The 17243-nt window shown below is 50.5% G+C and overlaps 1 protein-coding gene across 4 annotated transcripts in view; it reads left to right on the plus strand.

The window, feature by feature from the left end:
* Window positions 1-535: 535 nt before the first annotated feature.
* Window positions 536-17243, plus strand: part of CEP41 (centrosomal protein 41) — a 32349-nt gene continuing 15641 nt past the window's right edge. For 2 of the 4 annotated variants that reach the window (XM_041002363.1, XM_041002362.1), the window contains exons 1-3: window positions 571-654; window positions 7227-7290; window positions 14893-14940. In XM_041002363.1, the coding sequence (XP_040858297.1) occupies window positions 622-654; window positions 7227-7290; window positions 14893-14940 (145 nt within the window). In that variant the 5' untranslated portion in view covers window positions 571-621. Of the gene's footprint in view, window positions 655-7226; window positions 7291-14892; window positions 14941-17243 lie in introns of all 4 variants that reach the window. The other 2 variants (XM_041002361.1, XM_041002364.1) reach the window with 2 other exon arrangements.

The raw sequence follows: 17243 nt of genomic DNA on the forward strand, positions 1-17243 counted from the left end.
CCTCCCATCCTCCACAAAACCCTGCCCAGCTTTCCTCCTAAGGTGCCTATTAAATATTTGTTAAATGAATGATGAATCACAGAATGGTGCGTGTGCTTTGTAATTAAGGCTGCCGGTCTCTAGCTAGCCTAAAAGCTTTTAGAGCAACAATAATTACTGTATCTACACAGGAGAGTTTGAGTAATTTGCCTATTAACTTGAAAATAGTAAATACGTGCGCGCGCGGCCCGCCAGCGTGCATTTCCGTTCTTCCTGAACAACCCTGAGTACTATCGCAGTCCCCAGCGTGCAGCAGCCCTGATGTCTGGGCCCGCGGGCCGCCAGCCGCCGGCCGCCTCCCCGCGCCCGCGCTCCGGCCCGGGCCCGCCGCGGGCAGCGGGAAACCCGGCTCCCCGGCGTCCCTCGTTGCCCTTGGAAACCACGGAGCCGAGCCTGGCGCTGCTCCGACCTTACGAGGCTATAGCAAACGGGGTTCCCATTGGCTGACTGGGGAGGCCATGCCAATCGGAGAGGAGATTATAGGGAGGCTGCCAAGCGCGGCCGGCGGGGCCGCGGGTAGGAAGCTAGGGCTAAAGGCAGCCGGGGAGGCTAGAAGGCTGAGCGAGGTCGGTTGGAGCCAGTATGTCTGTCCGGAGGCACATTGGGAATCCTGAGGTGAGGGCCAGGTCCGGGCCGCGCAGCCGGACGGGGCGGGCGCACCGGAAAAGGCTCCTCGTGGGCAGGGACAAGCGCCAGCGACTTCCGCCGCCCGGAAGGCGGGAAGCGGCGCTGAGGGGTCGGGCCAGGCCGGCGCCCGGCGGGGGCAGGGCAGGTGCCTGCCCACGCTGGCCGCTGCGCCCCCGTACTGTGCCCGAAGAACGTGAAGACACAGCAGCCCCCTGCCTCCCGTGCCAGGCGCGAGCGCTCGCGCGTCCCGTTAGTGCCCAGGGAGTGGACAAGCAGTGGGTGCTTGGCACACCGAAGCGTGACTGACTCCTCCCCTGGTTCAGGGAGGGAAGCTGCGAAGGAGCCTGGGTTCCGGGGTGACGGCCTGACCCGCTGTGAGGGAGCCCCAGGACCCCTTAGTCTGAACTCACTGGCCTCCCTTGCATATACTTAGCAAGTAGCACTGGTTCCCAGAAGCAGGAAGCAGCTGGCGGGAATGGGGAGATGTGGGACCCAGCGGCTTCCATGTGCCAGGCAGCTAGCAGGAATGCATTTTTGAGACCCCTTTCACAGCAGGGTGACTACCGTTTGTAACAACATATTTCAAAATGCTTGTGTAAATAAATGTTCCATTTCTGGCCACAGAAGACAGTAAGTGGAATGAGGAGTGTGTGGGCCAGCCACTGGTGTCTGTGATCCCCAATAGTACTCACTTCTGGCGTGCCAATTTAGTGATCTTACAAGTTTGCACTAGCTGGCGTGGGTGTGGAGGGCGGAGGCTTGCTGCATCTGTATCTTTGCTGGTGGCCAGAATTTGAGACGATTTCATTGAAAAATTACAGTAAGGAAGTGATGTCAGATTTACGTTTTGGCAGGTGGCTGCAGTGCCGTGGGGAGCAATGGGTGGCACGTGGCTGCAGTGCCATGGGGAGCAATGGGTGGCACGTGGCTGCAGTGCCATGGGGGATGAATGGGTGGCACGTGGCTGCAGTGCCATGGGGAGCAATGGGTGGCACATGGCTGCAGTGCCATGGGGAACAATGGGTGGCACGTGGCTGCAGTGCCATGGGGGAGGAATGGATGGCACGTGGCTGCAGTGCCATGGGGAGCAATGGGTTTGAGGCGCCCAAGACTGATAGGGAGAATGTCAGCTTATTGTTCTGACTTCAATCTGTGAATTTGAGCCATGAAATTAATTACCTATATAAGGAGAAATATTTAGACAGTAAAAACCTTGATTCCACGACGAGGCTTGAGAGGTGGGAGAGCGCTAGATGACCGCCGTTTCTTCCTGGCAGGACTGTTTGCTGGTGATGGCGCCAGAATGAACAAGGTGAAAGAAAAGGACGCAAGAATGTGGCAGTGGAGGGGCAGGGGCCGGGGCCCAGTGTGCCCGGCGGTTGGATCCAAGGCAAAGGCCGCCTGCTCTTACTTGGGTGAAGCACAACTTGGAGTAGTTTCCTAAGAACGTGCACAAGAAAGATGCTTTCTTTCTGTTGAAAACGGTAGCTGTGTTTTAAAACACTGTTGTTCGGCCGTAACGTTTATTTGCTGCAGAGTTGGGCAGAGTCTAGAGTTCTTGCTTGGAAATCCTGAGTCTCTTGGAGATGGTCGGATGGTCGGGGCTCAGTGTTGCTGCGGGGAGTCCAGAGCCACGTGTGTTGCTTTGTGGCTTTTCCCCTGTGGCGGCTTGTGGAGTCTTCCCTCTGTCCTTTCACGGGCAGATGTTTGCACGGTGTTGCGGTTGTTGTGTGGGGTTGTTGTGTGGTTGACTTTCTGCCTCCTGGCTTCCCTGTCCTTGCGGCTGCACTGTTTTGAGCGTCTGTCGCTCCTCACTTGTCCTGCGTCCTTCACTTTCTTGGGGAGATGTATCTTCCAGTCTTGCTCTAAGTTTCTCCTATCTTTTTTTTTTTAATCTTAAGAGTTGACATCCTTTTTAAAAACTGTTTTGAAATACAGATTTGCAGGAACTTGCACGAGCGGTGTAAAGAAGTCATCCTTCTCCAGTTCTCTGAAGGTTTCCGCGAGTATAGCGGAGTGTGGAAGGTGTGGGTGTGTGTGTGTGTGTGTGTGTAGGCCCTTCCCCATGCACACCGTTATTCATAGTGCAGGTTGAGACGCAGCACACATGCTTTGCTGCAGTCGGGATAAGCAGTGATTCCATCACCGCATCACCTCCCTCACTGCCTGCATCACCTCCTTGCCTCTCCCTGTCCTGACCCCCAGCAGTCACAAATGTCTCCCCTCTCTGTCCTGAGAGTGTCACTCACGTGTGCATATGCCATGTGGCCTTTTGAGGTGGCCTTTCTTGCCTTCCGGGCAGTGTCCTTGGGACATGCAGGTTGTGGGACCCATTCGTTGCATCTGCCGGCTGGCAGTGTGCAGCACAGAGGGTGTAATCATCTGTTTCCGTGGCAACACATGGAGGATTTCTGGCTGGTTTGGGGCTGTCACAGGTAGAGAGGAGCACGGGGCAGCACTCTGCACGTGCAGTGTTGTGGGTTCTCAGGTCTCTCCCAGACGCCCAGGAGTTCCGTTGCCAGCTTGTATGGTAAATGTATGTTTGTTTTTGTTAGAAACGGCCAGTGTTCCACACAGGCTGTGTCCATTTCAGTCCTGCCAACAGTACAGGAGGGATAGTTTTACATGTTCTTGGCAGCGTATTAATATTGTCATTTTTCTTGTTGGAGCTGTTTTGGTAGATGTGTAACACTGTCTCGTGGTGGCTTGAATTTGCATTTCCCTCATATACGCTGTGGCTGAACATCCTCGCGTGTATTTGCTACTCGCATGTTGTCCTTAAAATCTCTTTGTCTTTTGCATGCGCTGCCCTCCCTGGGTGGGGACCTCCCACTGGAGAAACCCTTTGCCCAGGAGTGTGTGCATCTGTTCAAGTCTGCCTGTTGGCACTGATGGAGAGGGTTGGACACCCCAGGGCTTCACAGCCTTGAAGCCAGCCTGTCGTGCAGCCCTGTGTTAATCGCGCCCTGCCATGGTGCCTGGGCCCCAGGACGCCCCACTCGCTGCCTGCCCCGGTGTCCCTGACTGCCCTCCCAGGGTCCCTGGGCCCCAGGACGCCCCACTCGCTGCCTGCCCCGGTGTCCCTGACTGCCCTCCGGCTGGAGCTGCCTTCCCGTGTTTCCCGTCCATGGTTTGCTAACTTCACCTAGTAGAACTACACCTGTAACTGTTCGTTTCGGGGCCTACTTACAAAAGCATAAGCTAGGGTCTTGGTCTGCACTGTCCCACTGCCTGACCACAGTAATCATCCCATTAATACTTGTTGGATAAAGGAATGTATTTCCAAAGTCGAGATGAGTTCATCCTTTGGAGCTTAGTTTCTTCGGAATCTCAACCAGCATGCCTCTCCCCCCTCGCATCAATGTTGGCCTTTTTCTCTGCAGCCTCGCCTGTCTCCCAGGGTAACTGCATCCGCTCCAAGGCTTCACCTGCAGCCACTATGCTGACAGTCTCCACACCCCATTTTTTTCAATGCCGTATTTCTCTCCTAGACCCAAGTCACGAAGTAGACAGGGCCATTTGGGAAACCCACACACACCTGGAAAGGAGTGGCCCCCAAATGAGCACCTCATCTCTTTCAGTGTGCTGCCTCCTTGGCCCCACTTTTGTGTGAGATAAAGTCAGTGTCCTCTCGTTACAACAGTTTTGAGTCACCCTGATTTTACATTTTAAAGTTGCCTTCAGACTGGCATGTTCACACCTCCACCGGAGTAATCCTCCTTGGACCAAAACAGAATCTATCACTTTGCCCACACCTTGGGTGACGTCCCGGTGTGCACGTTGTGTCGGGTTTCTTAGCCAAGTGCTGTTGGCAGCTTAGCCAGGCAGTTCTTGATCCTGGGGACTGTTGTTGCATCTGAGGGTGTTCAGCGGCCTTGGCCTGCACGCATGAGACCCTGTGGCACTCCAGCTGTGCCCAGAAGAAATGTTTGCAGACTGGCAGATGTCCCAGGGGACAGAAGGAGCGAAGCAGGCGTCTGTGGAATACGACTCAGGTTCCTTGGTGTGCCCCTGGCTGCCAGTTTCTATCACATAGCTCAGAGCGGTCTTCCAGAACTGCCTGTGTTCTGCCCAGTCCTTATGTGGTGCCGTCTGGTGCCCTCTGCTCAGCCTGTGGCTCCAAACCACAGCTCCTTCCACCTGATGAGCCTTCTTGGCACCCTGAGTCCAGAGAAGACCTTCTTGGGGAAGGATGCCTCCCGATCTGGACCAGGAGCCCGGCAGTCCTGCCTGAGCACCGTGCTTCCCTCTCCCGTCCGGCTGAGCCACATGGCAAGGACTGCTTGTCCGGCTTCTGGCCCTCGCACAGGGCCCCTCCTGGGGTGCGCTCCGTGTGGGCAGAGTGGATGGCTGCTCCATCCTTGAGCAGTGGACAGGCATCCTTGGAGCTGTGCTTGCTCGGCCGCCTCATTGTCCACCGCTGCATCCTGTTTATGTCATGGAAAGAAAGCCAGTCGGTCAGTGGGTCAAGAAGCAGTTATCCCAAAAGCAACAATTTTGGAGAAAAAAAACGTGGCCTTTCCAGAAATTCTGTGGTGCTCTGTTGGCAGCAAGCACACATAGTTTTTCCTTGTGGTTAGTGCTGGAAAGCCACGAACGCACAAGTTGGGCTAAAATGGGGACGTGGAAAAGAAAGCCTGCATTTTCCTCCTGCAGCATATGGATTTCTCGTTAGTCCTTGTAAGGGAAACGCGGGGGCGGCTCGGGCTCAGCGCCAGCTGTCCACACTCCCCCATCAGTCAGCCGCCACCACACCTGGCCCCCAGGGACGCCTCACTGCCGAGCTGTTTGGCTGAAGTGTGGAGAAAGCGCCCTGCTTCAGCAGGGCCTAGCCTGGATTTGCTCTAAAAGAAAGTTTTGCTAGGAAACTAGTGCGGGAAACAAAACAAAAAGAAACCCGAGATTGGAGTTACAGAAATACTGAAAATACAGAGCCCAAGATGAGAACAGCTCTCAGCCCGAGAGTGGCTCTCCCTGACTCGGTTTACCGGGCTCCTCCTTGCCTGCTTAGCTTCTTTGTTCCTGTCGCTCCCTCTGGGGCACTCATCGTAAAGGCTGCTTTCAGTCTTCGTTTTCCTTCTCTTGTGTAAGGGTCTTGTCCAGATTCATTTAGAAAAGAAATGAGCACTGGTGCTGGGGTGGCAGGTCACTGATCTGAAGAAGCCAGCCTCCCGCTGTGCTGTGAGAAAAGCCCCGTGAGCCCTGGCACCGCCGAGGACCGACGTTCAGGTACAGATCTTCCTTGGAAGGACGTGAGGCCACACAGACGTCATGCATGTTTAAAGTAACGATAAAGGCCCGGTGCGGTAGCCTAGTGGCTAAATTCTCTCCTTGCGTGTGCCAGGATCCCATATGGGCACCGATTCCTATCCTAGTTGCTCTACTTCCCATCCATCTCCCTTCTTGTGTCCCGGGAAAGCAGCAGAGGACGGCCCACATAGGAGAACCACTGGCTCCTGGCTTCGGATCAGCTCAGCTGTGGCTGTTGGGCCGGAGGGTCTTTCTCTGTCTCTCCTCTGTAGATCTGACTTTCCTATAAAAATAACTGTTTTTTAAAGTAACATTAAAAGACATTTTTTAAAAGGGAAAAATTTTTTTAAAGATTTCTTTATTTTTATTGAAGGCAGATATACAGAGAGAAGAGACAGAGAGGAAGATCTTCTGTCTGATGATTCACTCCCCACGTGGCTGCAGTGGCTGGAGCTGAGCCAATCCAAAGCCAGGAGCCAGGAACTTTTTTCCAGGTCTCCCACCTGGGTGCAGGGACAGTAGGCTGTCTTCCACTGCTTTCCCAGGCCACAAGCAGGGAGCTGGATGGGAAGTGGAGACGCCAGGATTAGAACCAGCATATGGGATCCTGGTGTGTGTAAGGCGAGGACTTGAGCCACTAGGCTACTGCACTGGGCCCAAGACTTGTCTTTGGCTCTGAGTTTTTTAGTTTTGTTTTGTTTTGTTGCTGTTGTTTTTCCTTCTAGCTGTTAAGACAGCAAATGGTGGTCATGAAGTTTGGCTTCAGTTTTGCTTTTTAGGCCCTTCCTTACTTGGCAACATTAAAATTAACACCTCTTTGTGGATGCTATTAGTTGTTTAAAAAAATCCTCTTTGGCCTGTGGAATCTGAGCAGCTGATACTGGTGAGATGTTTAAGTATTAAAGTATCCTGTTTTGTTTTGATGCTTTGTGGGTGTTTGGAAAAGCTGTTTTTGTAAATAAGTGACCAGGACACAGTGGCCAGTGACACGGTCCCTGAGTTTGATGTCCTCTTTGAGGGTCACGTGGAGCGGGTGTCACCTAGGAGTGGCTGAGTGGCACACCCACTGTGAGTGAGGGCATGGCAAGTGCCGCGTGAACACCCGAGTTAGAGAAGAAATGGGGGTGCAGACGCTGGTCCTCAGCACTGGCTGCGGAGAAGGACCCGGAGCTGGAATTGAACCCTGGCGTTCCGGTGCTGGCAGCAGGGTCTTCATCCCACACCAAGCACATTCCCTGTTCCAGTCACTCCTTCCCTGCCACCCCGTCCCTACCAGTAACCCACTGACTGTGAATTCTCTTCTTTCTTAGTATCTGACCAGAAGGATACCCCAGAACCCAAGGTACCAGCACGTCAGGTCAAGACTGGACACCGGTGAGTAAAGATGAGAAACAAGAACTGAGAACGGAGCAAGCCGCAAAGCCAGTGGGTGACTGTTAACGAAGCGGTTCCTGTCCGTGCTGCAACTCACAGCTGGAGTTTGCTTGCCTGCTTGGTTTGCTGTCTTTCTGGGACGAGGGTTTACCTTTGAGAGCCATTTTTCAAACTATCAGTAAAGGGTTACATTCACATAATTTACCTTATTATTTCTTACCATGTAAGAACTATAAGCATAAATTTAAAAAATGCAATCCTAGCAGTTGGAGCCATTTTTTTCAATAAATTGCAAGGCTGAAGGCAAGGAGCTCTTGGGCGATCACCCTGTGTTTTGTGTCTGTCTGTTCCTTGGAACGGCGCTGCTGAGCCGTCCGCCCTGTGCGTCCGGTCCTGCCCTTGCCGAGTGCTGACTGCGCCCGAGCTGTGGCCTCTTCGGGATACAAAGACCACGGCGACTTGTGGCTTCTGCAGAGAGCTCAGATTCAAGCGGAGGTAGACAGACTTGAATGAGAAACAAAATTATCCAGTTTAATTAGTGCTGCAGAGCAGGTACAATGCAGTGGGAAGGAGCTTCTCCATGGCTCCCCATGCGTCTCGCGTCTGCCCGAAGGGACGCAGAGTCCGCGGCCCGAGCCTAGTGGATTTACTGCCGTGTGAGGTTTGGGTTGTTTATTAATTTTCAGTCTTTCAAAGCCTGCCGTGGAAAGCACCTTATTAAGATGGCTTTGCTAGTGGATTGAGGTACTGGCTGTCTTTGGCAGCACTGAATTTCCCACTGGTGTCTCGAGACAGTGAGGGAAGAGCCGGCCATGGGGTGTGGGGCGGGCAGGGAGTGTCGACTTCGTTTAAATCATCTCAGTTGTTTTGTCTTTCACTTTTCTCTGGTCTCCTTCAAAGTCATCGCCTTCTATTATACATTTTCCTCATATAAAATAAACGTACACGGAATATTTTAAATACAATGGGTGTTCAGATTCTTAGTACCTTTCCGCCCAGTGCGTCCATGCTGTGGGGACAGCTCCCCTCAGCTGTGTCCTGAGCGACAGGCCGGTTTCAGAGGAAGATGAGGTTGTGGCGTGGTGTTCGTGTGGTTTGTTCGGAGTGTAATGATGGCGATGTGTGATTGTGCGCAGCGCGGCCTGCCAGCACGCCCGGCTTGGCACGTCTTAGGCCGCGGCCTCTGCGTCTGCCCCGCTCCTCCTGCCATGCCCAGGCAGGACAGCTGAGAGCCATCCTTCTCAACTCACCTTTGAGCTGAGCACCCACATGCAAAGTGCCATAGATTTGCCGAGTCTGGATTTAATTCTGATCATAAAGGCTGCTATAAATAAATTTCTTTTGGAATCTTTATTTCTTCTTCAAAGTTTTAAGTGATTTATTTCATGTGTGTGTGGATCTGTCAGCACGTCACGTTTTTTCCCCTAGCAAGTGAAAGCGGTGTGTGATTGTGAAGTCCTTTCTTTGCAGTCTGAGACTGCGAACCAAACTGAAATTGACCGCACTTTTGTTTTCACATTCAAATGCTTCTATCTGCTTTTTGTAATAATGTTCAATGCCTTTAGCCTTTTATAGCCTGAGAGCATTCAAGAAGTGTTTGTTGCTGTTGTTAAACTCTTTATTTTGGCATAATTATAGATTGTGTGCACTTTGTAAGAAAGAATACAGGAAGTTCGTTCCACGCTCTGTCCTGTTCTCGTGGTGACGGCTCTGTCCTGTGTCCCACGGTGACCCACGGTGACCCACGGTGACGGCTCTGCCCCGTGTCCCACGGTGACGGCTCTGTCCTGTGTCCCACGGTGACCCACGGTGTCCCGTGTCCCACGGTGATGGCTCTGTCCCGTGTCCCACGGTGACCCACGGTGTCCTGTGTCCCATGGTGATTCCATTGCATTATGTGACACAGTTTTATAGGCATTGGGATTCCCCCCTCCCCTCTCCCAACCCCCCCCCATGGTGGATTCCTCCACCTTATTGCATTACCACAGTTCAAATTCAGTTGAGATTCTTTCATTGCAAGCATCTACAAAGCCTAGAGTCCAGCATCTTATTGTCCAGATAAGTTCAACGGTTTCTTGGGGAGACCGTCTCTGGTCTGAAGGCAGAGCCGACAGAGTGTCATCCCAATTAATCAAAAGCCCTGACATTACATCATAACAATTTACAACGTAATGGAATTAGTTGCATGGTATTGTGTAACCTGGACGTTAAAAGAGAGAGAGGGAAAAAGAGTGCAAGTTCTGAACCACATCCGTGGCATCTCATTGTGGCTTGGATTTGCACGTTCCTGGTGTCTAATGTTGCTGAGCGCCCTTCCATGTGCGTATTGGCAGTTGTGTATCTGCTACGGAGAAACATCTGTTGAAACCATTTGCCTCTTTTCAAACTGTTATTTTACTTCTTATTGCTGGCTTATTAGGGTTCTTTTATATATTCTAAATGCTAGACTCTTATCAGAAATATGATTTGCAAATACTTTCCCCCATTGTGTGAGCTCTCCAAGATTTTGATTGCGCTTAGCTGGAGGAGTGGAGACTAGTCCTTGTACCCTGTCCTGCTTGAAGCAGAAGTTGCCACTGGCTTTGGGAAGAACCAAGGCACCCCATGGTTCAGCCCGGGCACGCTCAAGTCGGCATGGTTGAGAAATCTTACTGTAAAGGGTTCATTTTGTCTCAAAGTTTAATTATTTTAAGATTTATTCACTCTTTATTGGAAAGGTAGATTTGCAGAGGAGAGGCAGAGGTCTTCCGTCCACTGGTTACTCTGCAAATGACTGCAACAGCTGGAGATGAGCCAATCCGAAGCCAGGAGCCACGAGCTTCTTCCAGGTCTCCCACATTGATACAGGGAACCACGGACTTGAGCCGTCCTCCACTGCTTTCCCGGGCCGTAGGCAGAGAGCTGGATGGGAAGTGGAGTAGTTCTCATATGGAATGTTGGCTACAAAGGCAGAGGAGTAGTGTACTACGCCCTGGTGCCAGCCCCTCAAATTTTAAATTATTTTTAAGTCAACTTAGGGAAGAAATTCTTTTAAAAAAATTTTTTATCTGCATTGTGTGAATGTGTGACTTACCTCTCTATGCAGAGACGTTTTGCACCCAGCGTGCAGGATTTGGGTTATATGCAGATAATAATCCTTGGCAGCCTTTTAGGTAGTCTGCAGGGCCCGAGGGCTTCTCCAAACCCAGCATTTTGTTCAAATATTATCATTTCTGTGTGTGCTGTGAGGTGAAAAAGGGGAGGGGGTAGTTCTGGTTAAGAAAACAAGGGGCGTCTTCTAAGCCACGTAAGGAAGGAGTTCCCATCAAAGGTATGTTTTTCAGGTTTGCAGTCAAAGCAGTGGACATAGGCAGCGGCGTGAGAGCTATCCTCACGTCTGGCCTAAACAGAAGGGTCTTTAATCTGCTCTGGAAAAGTGAGCCGTTCGGTTAGCCACAAGGAATCTCCTGTCTTTGCCCACATCTGCTGCTGAGCTCCTGGACGGACCCCTCCTCCACGCTCAAGGCTTGCTGCTTCTAAGCTTGACAGCCGCACTCTGCTGTGCAACCCTGGCTAGAAGTCGCAGAATTATTTGAACTTCCAGTATTTCTTTTGTTCCACAGGTGCCTGAGTGTGTCTCCCAGCTCCCCAGCATTGCCAGACTGTGCCATGAGTGGACTGTGCTGGGGAAGTCGCTGGTGGCACTTACGCTGTCCCCCTGCAGGGCCCTCGGGTACACGTGCGGCACTGTGGGCCCGGCAAGGGACCAGGCCCGGACCCTTCCCTCCTCATCCCTCCCTCCCGCTCAGTGCGCCTCGCTGGGATATGGTCAGGCTCGTGTCGGATGGTTCCAGGCGTCCAAACATACGTGCACCTTTTGCTCTCAGCCTTCTCTAGCCTTGCTTTTCGTTTTGTAAAATTGCCTTGCCTTCTGTCTTCCCTGCACAAGCTGGTCGTTTCCCTTTCCTCTTAGTCCTTATGTGGCGTGAATATTCACCAATAGCCTTGATCTTTAGCACTCAAACTCATTTCAGACTAGGGACTCTTCATTTTTTTGTTTGATTTTTAATTCTATTTTTGTGTCAAAGGAAGAAACGTGTGTGAAAGGCTTTTACAAGCCAGAAGGCACTGTGCACACGTGGGAGATGAACAGAGCCCACTGTGCCTCTGCTCGGGCCTTCTGCTCCCCCAGCCAGAAGAACTGCGCTGTGGAGGAGGAAAATAGTAAAGAAAAATGAAGCCGTAGAGTTGTATCGTAGCAACAGAGCTTGTGCCTTGTAAATCTTACCCAGTTTAGATTACTGCCCGGGATCGCTGCTTCCCTTACCGGCTCAGGACAGATACTGTTAGTGAAGTGTAGGGAGACAATGGGGAAGAAGATCTAACGAACGAGTCACCTGATCAGTTGTACTGGGTCCTTACGCAGCACTGTTCATATGGTTGGGTTCTTGCTCTTGTCTCAGTTGCAGCTTCTGTTATTTGCAGAGCAGGCTGTGGACAAGCAGGAGCTAAACAGAGGCTTCACACTGCTCCCAATTCCGAACAATATAGATCACATAAATAGTACATGACACATACTGTATATAAATGTAGTTGTGCATAGTCTAAAGAACATCAAGTGTGCAAAAGAATTCAGACTAAATCAGCATATGATTACTTACCTTATTTTTCAGCGACATTAAATAGCTTTGAGCATGTCCTGTATTAGTGAAAGAATAAAGAGAGAGAGTGGGGGCGGTGTACGCCTAGAGCATTCCAGAGATGATGTCTTAACTAGTGAAAACTGCTTGGAGTGGTCAGCTGAGTCGTGCAGGTTTCAGCAGTGGGAAAGGCCACGTCCTGCTGGGTGAGCCAACACGATAAAGGACCTAGCACTAACACAAGTTTGTCAAATGTAGCAGTTAAGGCAGTGTTGAGATGAGGTAGGTTAGCTGCTCGCACTTTCCATTAACAGAACAGGGAGCTTACATTTTATTCGGTAAGCAGTGGCTTTTCTTTTATTTATCTATTTGAGAGGCAAAGAGACAAAATATCCATGTTTTCAGTCATTCCCCAAATGCTTGCAGTGGCCAAGGCAAGGCCAGGCTGAAGCCAGGAACTGGGAGCTCAACCCAAGTGGTATATGTGGGAACAGGGACCCACTCCTGGAGCCTTCACCTGCTACCTGCCAAGGTGCCCTTAACAGGAAGCTGGAATAAGGAGCCTGACGGAGACCATTGTCGAACCCAGGCACTCCAACAGGGAACAGAGGGTCCCAGCCAACCACTAGGCCAGACTCTCCTGCTGTTCCTCTCATCAAAGCCTTGATTAGATGGCTGGATGCTGGAGGCAGGAGCTGGGACCAGGAGCTGGGGGCAGGAGCTGGGGAAGGCCAGGAGCTGGAGGCAGGAGCTGGGGGCAGGAGCTGGAGTCAGAAGCTGGGGGGCAGGGGCTAGAGCCAGGAGCTGGAGGCAGGAGCTGACCACAGGAGCTGGGGGCAGGAGCTGGAGCCAGGAGCTGTTTTCCCCTGGCGGGATCTGTAGCAGAAAATGGTCCCCACCTGTCACTATTGAAGAAGCAACACTTCCTACAGGTACGTCTCCGGATGGGTTATGTTTTCAACAACTAGAAAAGCCATATTAGAAACCAGGAGGTAGGAGAAAATCCTGGCTTAGCCATCAACTTGCTGTGTCACTGGAGAAATCAATAATGCTTTTTGCTTCTTAGTTTTCTAACTGGACTGCTTGAAGATTCCCTACCAAAAGAAGCTGGCCACTGTGTCAACAGCACACAGCTGCCAGGAACTCAGGGCACGTCACCAAGAGCTATGACGTAAAATACGTTAGGAACAGGCCTGCGGGAAGCTCAGCCACCCGTGCTGTCCCCTTCGCCCTGGGCCTCAGGTTGGCCTTGCACTGGAAGGAGGCTTGTGGCTTCTGCTGTGCTCAGCTGTGGTGACAAGAACCCACAGGTGGTCTCGGCATGTTGCTGGGTGACAATGGGGGCCTTCTCCGAGACTCAGGTGTTCCCAGCAGCCCCAGCTGCTCCTACAAAGACAGTATGGCAATCCAGGATTGCGCTGAGCCCTGTCTGATCCTCAGCTGCACAGTGCCTTAAGGCGTCAGTAGACAGGCCCAGCACGGTGGCTAAAGTCCTCATCTTGCATGCGCCACAATCCCAAATCTCCTGGCGGCTCCACTTCCCATCCGGCTCCCTGCTTGTGGCCTGGGAAAACAGTCAAGGACGGCCCAAAGCCTTGGGACCCTGCACGCGTACGGCAGACCCGGAGGAAGCTCCTGGCTCCTGGCTTTGGAATGACTTGGCTGCAGCCATTGCAGCCACTTGAAGAGTGTCGGAAGATCTCTTCATCTCTCCTCTGTATATTTGCCTTTCCAATAAAAAATAAATAAATATAATCTGTAAAAAAAAAAAATCAGTAGATGCTGTGAAGTATTTCCTCCATCTGACTAGGCCCTGAAGACTTAAGAAGTGAGAAGTTCTCTTTTTGAGAAATGAAAGATTGTTTTTGGATATTTTCCTTTTGCCATACCTTTTAGGTGCCTGAGATAGCTTGCTATGTTGAATTGAATAAAAGTGAAGTATTCCCCGTTTAAAAAAAGAGAGAGAGAAAGCTCTGGCTCAAGGGCTAGAATTTAATTCTTAATTCATTTGGAAACCAGAATGATTGTGACCCATTTTTTTAAGACTTTTTTTTCTTGGAAAGGCAAATATACAGAGAGAAGGAGAGACAGAGGAAGATCTTCCGTTTGATGATTCACTTCCCAAGTGACCGCAACGGCTGGTGCTGTGCCGATCCAAAGCCAGGAGCCAGGAACTTCCTCCAGGTCTCCCACGCAGGTGCAGGGTCCCAAAGCATTGGGCCGTCCTTGACTGCTTTCCCAGGCCACAAGCAGGGAGCTGGATGGGAAGCAGAGCGCCGGGATTAGAACCGGTGCCCATATGGGATCCCAGAATGTTCAAGGTGAGGACTTTAGCCGCTAGGCCACACTGCCGGACCCAACCCATTTTTAAAGCAATAAAACACCAAACCACCTTGGCCAGAATCTGGCATTGCAGCACTGAGCTGGGGGACTCTCCAGAGCTGTGGGCATCTGCCACCATTTCCCAACAAAGCACAGATGCGTGGGTGCTAGCATCCAGGTGTGTGGTCTGCTCAGACTGCATTGTTAGCACGAGCCGTACAAGACCCAAGTTCAGCCAAGAGGAGGGAACCAGAAGGCAGGGGAGAGGAAAGTGTTGCCCAAGTGACCACAAAGACAGATCCGAGAGATTCCGAGAACATGTCTTCTTTCCTTTCCCTTCTCTGTTTCCCCCCCAACAAGATTGTGGGAGGTAGAAGAAGGGGAAAAGCCTGACTAAAAAAGCAAGTTGGTATAAAATGAGCATTTCTATTGGCTGGGATTTCAAAGTTATTTCTGGGCACGCACCCCAGGCTAAACACATTTGATCAAAACTTTGCCTCTGCTCGTCATGTTTAAGGATGCTGTGTGACCCAGAAGGCCGGTTACTGCTGTGTGTGGCCCGTCTGCTGCTCTCCAGACTCCCGTAAAGAGGACAGGAAAACTCGGAGTGTGTTCTGTGTTCACACATTTCCTTCACTGAAAGTCCGTATTCTCTTTTCAGGTAACAGTATGACTAAGTACATTGAGAAGCTAGAGGAGATCAAAAAAAGTGAGTACCAATATACTGTTGACGTTTGGGGGAAATGGAACTCGGTAGTTGTTCTCTAAGTTGGTCCTTAAGCCCAGCACTCCACAGCTGACACACATGGACAGAATCAAGTGAGCCCAGTGGGCACAGAACATGCAAGGCAGTGGGCAGTGGGCACGAGCCAGTTTAGCTCCTAAGACCACGGCCTGTGGCTTGCATCCCAGAGGCAAACCAGCGTGGAAATGTGGAATGAGGCTTGGTGGTAGAGTGGCTCTGCTGGAGCAGTGTGGAGCCAGGTTTCTGGGTTCACTACCCTGCAGGCGTCACATGGCCCGTCTTCCTCTTTTATCTATACCTGAGACGGGCGTAAGGGTGTTTCCTTTCTCTCATTCTTGAGAGTACAGAATTAGAAAGTCATTCAAGAAAGAGCTCTGAGAAAGAAGGCTTACTCATAAAATGTTATGCATTATCAACTCATTGTAGTCTTTTAATTAAAAAGCATATTTCATGCACATCCTTTTAAAAAAAACTGATCTGCAAAAATATGCTGCTTGCAAGTCATCAACTGCATTGCCCTTGTGCAGAATCATCATTTTGCAATCTTTGTCCAAAAACGGATGCAAAATGTACACAGTGGCTAGAATTTTTTAAAAAATAGAAACATCTCTTTTTGAAGATGAATTTGTTCATACCTTCCGTAGGAGAGGCCGGTTCAGGGAGAGCTTTAGCTAGTGGCAGTGCGGCACTCTGATAGGTCACCGCTCTGGGAATATACATCTTCTTGGAAGAGAAAATTACAAATCCAGAATATGCCAGAACTGTTTGTTTTTTCTTTAAACACAGCAGAGCTTTTAATGTAAGATGATAATGTCCCTTTGAATTGCTGCAGTATTGGAAAACTAGACGGTAAATATGAACTTAGGAGTAGCTTTACGCTGTCTCTGTTTTGGTTTCTTGTTGTTTTCTGTCATGTTCAACCGTAAGTGTCGTGTTATAGGCATTTATTGTAAAATCTATAACGTCACAATCTCCTGCTCTTGTCTTCTTATATATTTTATATCATTATGTAAGTATGTACGCTGCAGATATGTAAAAGTGCATATTAAGTTTTCAAACTATAGGAAAAAAATTGTGTTTACTTACCTACACTTCGCAGTTGTCTTGCTGGCCCCTCCCGAGGCAGGCAGAAGCCACGGGCCTGCTGCTGGCTGGGGCTGCAGTCTGCCCTCCTCTGTGGCTGAGTGTGAGGTTGCATGTTCTCACCAGGACTCTGTCCCACAAAAGTGTCCCTTCCTCCCCAGAGTGGCAAAGCCTTGTCTCAGACAGTCCCCCAAAGCACAGCATGGTTACATTAAGATTTAAATCTGTGTGTGTGTGCCCCTGTGCATGTGTTTTAAACAAGTAGGATTTATTAGAAGTATAAAATGGTTTTAACAGTTTAAAATCAATAAGTGTGTTTTACCAAATTAATGTTAAAAAAAGGAGGAAAAACCATCGGGTATAAAGAAAGTGAATGAACTGACATCATTCACTGCCCTCATGGTTTTACAAAATAATGTTAGGAAATTAGGAGTAGAGGAAAACGGAATTCAATTTAAAAAAAGATCAACAGTGGGTGTCTTACTCAACAGCAAAATATTGGATACTGTCCTCGGCATTCAGGGCGAGAAGAGGCTGCCGGCGCTGCCGCTGTGTCCTGCGGGAACCTGTCCGTTTGCCGAGGCAGCGGGGGAGGGGATGTTGCAGAAAGTCCAAATTCCTAGAAAAACCTATCGAAATATGTAAGTTGAGCCAGATGAAAGAATCATATAGAAATCAATTTCCTATACAATGTAGAAAAATTACAAATTTTAAAAAGTCATTTATAGCAAAAAAAAATTCAACACTAAGACTAAAGATACTAAAACTAAGCAAATCAAAACAAGATGCAAAAAATTTTGAAGGAGCTAAGAATAAAAGGTAGACTAGGCTTGTGACTTGTAAAATTCAGTAGAGTTACTAGTTTCTTCAAATTAGGTCCTAAACCGAGTAGCCGAGTATTTAAACCCATGCGAGTTGTGCAGTGGAAGTGGTTTCCCGAAGTGGGCCCGGTGCGATGGAGTGTTTCACCGGGAGCAGCGGGGTGCTCCCCAGGCACGCAGAGCCTCCCTCACTGGGAGCAGCGGGGTGCTCCCCAGGCACGCAGAGCCTCCCTCACCGGGAGCAGCGGGGTGCTCCGCAGGCACGCAGAGCCTCCTCCCAAGCATGGGGTGCTCCCCAGGCACGCAGAGCCTCCCTCCGGAGCAGCGGGTGCTCCCCAGGCACGCAGAGCCTCCCACCAGAGC

Source organism: Ochotona curzoniae, unplaced genomic scaffold (genome assembly GCF_017591425.1).
Source record: "Ochotona curzoniae isolate NIBS_2020 unplaced genomic scaffold, NIBS_Ocur_1.0 scaffold_2476, whole genome shotgun sequence".
Taxonomy (NCBI): Eukaryota; Metazoa; Chordata; class Mammalia; order Lagomorpha; family Ochotonidae; genus Ochotona; species Ochotona curzoniae.